At 33.0% G+C, this 5,948-nt stretch overlaps 1 protein-coding gene across 1 annotated transcript; it reads left to right on the top strand.

The window, feature by feature from the left end:
* Positions 1-3,112: 3,112 nt before the first annotated feature.
* Positions 3,113-4,362, top strand: LOC142221750 (circadian clock-controlled protein daywake-like). Its single transcript, XM_075291540.1, has 5 exons — positions 3,113-3,270; positions 3,351-3,449; positions 3,508-3,655; positions 3,745-3,875; positions 3,938-4,362. The coding sequence occupies exons 1-5, from the start codon at positions 3,165-3,167 to the stop codon at positions 4,243-4,245; spliced, it is 792 nt and encodes a 263-aa protein (XP_075147655.1). The 5' UTR covers positions 3,113-3,164; the 3' UTR covers positions 4,246-4,362.
* Positions 4,363-5,948: the final 1,586 nt, after the last annotated feature.

The raw sequence follows: 5,948 nt of genomic DNA, 5'->3' as shown, positions 1-5,948 counted from the left end.
TACATTTTTGGCTATTTCCCAAACATTTATATGTTTGATCTCTTCCAATATGTAATATGTTTGAAAGCATATTGGTCTAAACAATATATGTTTGGGTAGTCAATTTCCAAACATTTTGTATTTTTGCATCCAAATTCAATAATGTTGTCTTCCAAAAAACAATATGTTATTATGTGAACATATAATATGTTTGGAAGCATTTTTCTCCCAAAAATATTATATGCTTAAAAAAAATTCTTCCAAACAATATTGTGCTCAAAATTTTATTTATTTTTTTATATATTGACAATCATAATGAATTATGAAAATAAACAGGTAATATAGGTGCTAACAACATAGGTTTTCGACCTGAATGCTCAAAATTTTGTTTCTGCCCAATTGTATATTCCCCCACATCTCTCTCACTTCCACGAGATTTTTTAGTTCTTAGCACCTTTTTCTGTAATACAAACATTGTAGAAGAAATTATTCAATTGTATGATTTGTTATTTTATTATACCCTCCATCATAGGATGGGGGTATATTAACTTTGTCATTCCGTTTGTAACACATCGAAATATTGCTCTAAGACCCCATAAAGTATATATATTCTGGGTCGTGGTGAAATTCTGAGTCGATCTAAGCATGTCCGTCCGTCCGTCCGTCCGTCTGTTGAAATCACGCTAACTTCCGAACGAAACAAGCTATCGACTTGAAACTTGGCACAAGTAGTTGTTATCGATGTAGGTCAGATGGTATTGAAAATGGGCCATATCGGTCCACTTTTACGAATAGCCCCCATATAAAGGGACCCTCAGATTTGGCTTGTGGAGCCTCTAACAGCATCATATTTCATCCGATCCGGCTGAAATTTGGTATATAGTGTTGGTATATGATCTCTAATAACCGTGCAAAAATTGGTCCACATCGGTCCATAATTATATATAGCCCCCATATAAACCGATCCCCAGATTTGGCTTGTGGAGCCTCTAACAGAAGAATATTTCAGCCGATCCGGCTGAAATTTGGTATATGGTCTCTAACAACCGTGCAAAAATTGGTTCACATCGGTCCATAATTATATAGCCCCCATATAAACCGATCCCCAGATTTGGCTTGCGGAGCCTAAAAGAGAAGCAAATTTCATCCGATCCGGCTGAAATTTGGTACATGGTGTTGGTATATGGTCTCTAACAACCATGCAAAAATTGGTTCCCATCGGTCCATAATTATATATAGCCCCCATATAAACCGATCCCCAGATTTGGCTTGCGGAGCCTCAAAGAGAAGAAAATTTCATCCGATCCGGCTGAAATTTGGTACATGATATTGGTTTATGGTCTCTAACAACCGTCGCTAACAACCATACCAAAATTGGTCCAATCACACAAAAATTGGTCCATATCGGTTCATAATCATGGTTGCCACTAGAGCCAAAAATAATCTACCAAAATTTTATTTCTATAGAAAATGTTGTCAAAATTTTATTTCTAGAGAAAATTTGTTAAAATTTTATTCGGTTCATAATAAAATTTTCATCATTGTCAAAATTTTATTTCTATAGAAAATTTTGTCAAAATTTTATTTCTATAGAAAATTTTGTTCAAATTTTATTCGGTTCATAATCATAGTTGCCACTCGAGCCAAAAATAATCGACCAAGATTTTATGTCTATAGAAAATTTTGTCAAAAGTTTATTTCTATAGAAAATTTTGTTAAAATTTTATTTCTGTAGAAATTTTTGTCAAAATTTTCTTTCTATAGAAAATTTTGTCAAAATTTTTATTTCTATAGAAAATTTTGTGAAAATTTTATTTCCATAGAAAATTTTTTAATATTTTCTTTCTGTAGAAAATTTTGTCAAAATTTTATGTCTACTTTGTCAAACTGAATTATATACGTATTGGATCGATCTTTTTTGATTTAATATATACCACGTATGGACATACAATTTAGAAGATGGTGTAAGGAGGTTTTAAGATACCTTGCCATCGGCAAGCGTTACCGCAACTTAAGTAATTCGATTGTGGATGGCAGTGTTTAGAAGAAGTTTCTACGCAATCCATGATGAAGGGTACATAAGCTTCGGCCTGGCCGAACTTACGGCCGTATATACTTGTTTTAATTTTACCTTTTGCCGGACGGGGATTCAAACAGCGGACCACACAGTTTGTAAGGATCAAAGAAGTAGCTGATCAATTGGCCAAGGAAAAATAAAATGTTAATTTTGTAATAACAAGCAACAGCCACCAACTTAATTCAATATCGCTCCCTGTTAAATAGCGCTCCAAGCTACTAAACACATATATGTTTATAGGCTATTTCTAAATTAATATATGTTTGCATCCAAGCATATTATACTTAAAAACATTTTATGTCCCAAACATAATATGTTCTAACATATTAACATATATGTCCCAAACATGTTATGCTAGTTTATGAACATTATATGCTTGCACTCAAAAATATTGTGTTTAAAAATTTGTGTTCCAAACATATACTGTTTATAGCCAAACATATGAAAAACAGTCTTTTTCATCCGTGTAGCGCTTATGTCCGTTAGGTTATTTGGTCACAATTCAAGAATCAATTTTTCAGAATAAACTTATGTATCTTTTTAGCTAATTGAGGTAGGCACTCAAAATTCAATTTTTGTTATCTATGTAAGAAAAAGAACACAGAAGAAAAATTAAAAATTTTTAACATTAGGCTTAGTTCGGTAGTGAAAGGTTTAAGAAATTCTTTTCACGTGTTGTAAAAGATGACAACGTTCATCACAAACAGTATTTTTCCAAAACAAAAAAATTCTTACAGCGATTGGTAAATGATAGTTTATTATCTAAATATTCTTTTGTAGTTAAAGAATATTTTTTTGAGTGTAATTATGTAATTTAGAGGGTACATTTAACAGTTTTCCTAACATGACTTTTATTCAGGTTCTAGTTCTTACTTAATACCATTTTATATATCTTTAGTATAATATCGTATAATTGTCTTTCCTACAAGTTCTGGAAAAGTCTTGTTAATTATATTTTTTATTTGCAAAGAACCCTAGAGAACCAGTTTGAAGCCAGCGCAAATATAAGTGGTAACATAATTGATTGGTATAATAATTAAAACCAATTTCCCATTAAAAGCCAATAGAAGTCAGTCATCATTCAATATTCAATGAAATCAGTCTCGTAATGGAGAACAGTAATGGAAACAGTAAAATAACAAAACTATGGAAAAATCATTTATTTCAAATATTTATGGGAATATTAATATCGTCGGTGTGGATAGATGAATCTGGTATGTTTGGAAGCAAGGAAACCTTGCATAATCATAACGACCTAATCATATACAAAAAATATGCTTATTTTCGTCTACAGTTGCATTGAGTTCATTAACACCTTGCAAACTTCAAGATCCTAATAATGGAGATTGTCTGAGAGAACTATGGCAAAATATATTGGTAAAAGGGATTAAAGGTATTTTCCGAATATTCGTTTGATTACAATTGAGAATATTAATTTCGTATGTATTTAGATGTTCCCGGTGTCAAATGGATCTCCATTGATCCATACAAAATCAAAAAAGCTCATGTCACTGTGGATACTCCGATTATTGCATTGGATATGAATTTCAATAAGATTGTCATCACAGGGTTAATAAATGCCAAAATCCATGAAGTTAGGTAAGCGGCTTGGCAAGTCGAAATGATCCTACTTTGTGATGTGAAAACAATTTTAACATTTCTACCTTTTTCTGTTTTGCTTATTCCAGTGTAAAAAATGGTAATTCATTTCATATGAGTTTGACTGTTCCCAAAATAGATCTGAAAACAGAGTACTCCTTGAAAGGACGAGCCTTGGTTTTAAGCATAGACGGTAAAGGCCCTGCCCATATAGAAATGAGTAAGCATTTCTCATAGTACCAATTGATGTATATGTCGCTTATTGTTATCATTTCATTATAGGAGACATTCATATGGAATTTGATGTTGATACAAAACGAACTAAAAAAGATTCAGAAGATTTCTTTGAAGTTCAATCATTGAAGACAAATGTCAAGCATGTCGGCAATATGCATTTCCATTTTGGAAAACTATTTGGGGATAACGAACAATTGACCAATAGTGCCAATGAGGTTTTCAATCAAAACTGGGCCCAGTTAATCGATATTATGCGTCCCATCCTTTCAGAATCTATCGATGCTTCATTATTAAGACAAGGCAAGAAATATTTGGATAATTTGCCTGGTCGTATTATTTTTTCGGATTTGTAATAAGAAAAATTATTGTACGAGAGAGATTGAGAGAGAAACGGAATGACAGCAATTAAACTATATTAGAATAATAAATATTATGTAATAAAATCAAATGATTAAATAATTATGTAAAAATGACTCTTACATTAGCCAAGTCAAAGATTTTCACGATTAATCTATATTAGCAATATTGTCTTGGGCATTTCACCTTATTTTGTGCGTTTTTCATGCACCCAGAGAAGAAATATTATCACCCCAAACATGTTTTAAGAGCACAATTTTATTTTTGGGCGGTGGACATGGGCTCAACTATGCGATTTTCTTGAAAACTATGTATCTTGATTGCCGAGAAAACAACATGTTCATCGTCCAAAAATAAGAAAAGACAATTTGGTTTATTTTTAATAAAAAAAATTTACACTAAACTCCGTTACAAATGCAGATGTCACGCCGATTTCACAAAAATAAGTAATTTTTTCGACAAATTCAAGAAAATATATTAGACATAATTATTGTTTTTTAGTTGTTCAATTTTGTACGACCTTCTTATTTTTTATTTTTGGTTATTTTTAGATCTGTTCCAATCTGGGCTTTCAAGGTCTCTCAATATGCAAATAAAAGACTTTATTTCATATTTACATCCGATGTTTCGTTGGTGATTTCCAACCCCTTCTGGTATGAAATTTTACTGAAATATTTTGTCTTTTATCATATTTTTGATTATTATACCCTTCACCACTACTGTGGTACAGGGTATAATAAGTTTGTGCATTTGTATGTAACGCCAAGAAGGAAAAGCCTGAGACCCATCGTTTAGTATACCGATCGTCTTAGAATTAAATTCTGAGTCGATTTAGCGATGTCCGTCTGTCTGTCTGTCTGTCTGTCTGTCTGTCTGTCTGTCTGTCTGTCTGTCTGTCTGTCCGTCTGTCTGTCTGTCTGTTGATGTATTTTTGTGTGCAAAGTACAGCTCGCAGTTTTAGTCCGATTGTCCTAAAATTTGGTATAGGGTCGTGTTTCGGCTCAAAGACGATCCCTATTGATTTTGGAAAAAATCGGTTCAGATTTAGATATAGCTGCCATATATATTTTTCACCGATCTGGTCATAATTGGCATGTATATCAACCGATCTTCCTCAAATTCCGTACATCCGAATATTTTATAAGTCTCGAAAAACTTGCAAAATATCAGCCAAATCGGTTCAGATTTAGATATAGCTCCCATATATAGCTTTCGGCCGATTTACACTCATTTGCCCACAGAGGCCAATTTTTTGCTCCGATTTAGTTGAAATTTTGCACAGGGAGTAGAATTAGCATTGTAGCTATGCGTGCCAAATTTGGTTGAAATCGGTTCAGATTTAGATATAGCTCCCATATATAGCTTTCGCCCGATTTACACTCAAATGACCACAGAGGCCAATTTTTTGCTCCGATTTAGTTGAAATTTTGCACAGGGAGTATAATTAGCATTGTAGCTATGCGTGCCAAATTTGGTTGAAATCGGTTCAGATTTAGATATAGCTCCCATATATAGCTTTCGCCCGATTTACACTCATATGACCACAGAGGCCAATTTTTTGCTCCGATTTAGTTGAAATTTTGCACAGGGAGTAGAATTAGCATTGTAGCTATGCGTGCCAAATTTGGTTGAAATCGGTTCAGATTTAGATATATCTCCCATATATAGCTTTCGCACGATTTACACTCATATGACCGTA

The sequence above is a fragment of the Haematobia irritans genome, chromosome 1 (assembly GCF_050003625.1).
Source record: "Haematobia irritans isolate KBUSLIRL chromosome 1, ASM5000362v1, whole genome shotgun sequence".
NCBI classification, from domain to species: Eukaryota; Metazoa; Arthropoda; class Insecta; order Diptera; family Muscidae; genus Haematobia; species Haematobia irritans.
Note: the sequence above shows the minus strand (reverse complement) of the source record. Positions and strands in the feature narration are given on the sequence as shown.

Bases quoted from the DNA above. Each gene is read 5' to 3' on its own strand.
- LOC142221750 (XM_075291540.1), top strand. From the start codon at position 3,165: ATGGAGAACAGTAATGGAAACAGTAAAATAACAAAACTATGGAAAAAT. The intron at 3,271-3,350 runs GTATGTTTGGAA...TTTCGTCTACAG, and splicing joins GGTGTGGATAGATGAATCTG to TTGCATTGAGTTCATTAACA. The intron at 3,450-3,507 runs GTATTTTCCGAA...GTATGTATTTAG, and splicing joins ATTGGTAAAAGGGATTAAAG to ATGTTCCCGGTGTCAAATGG.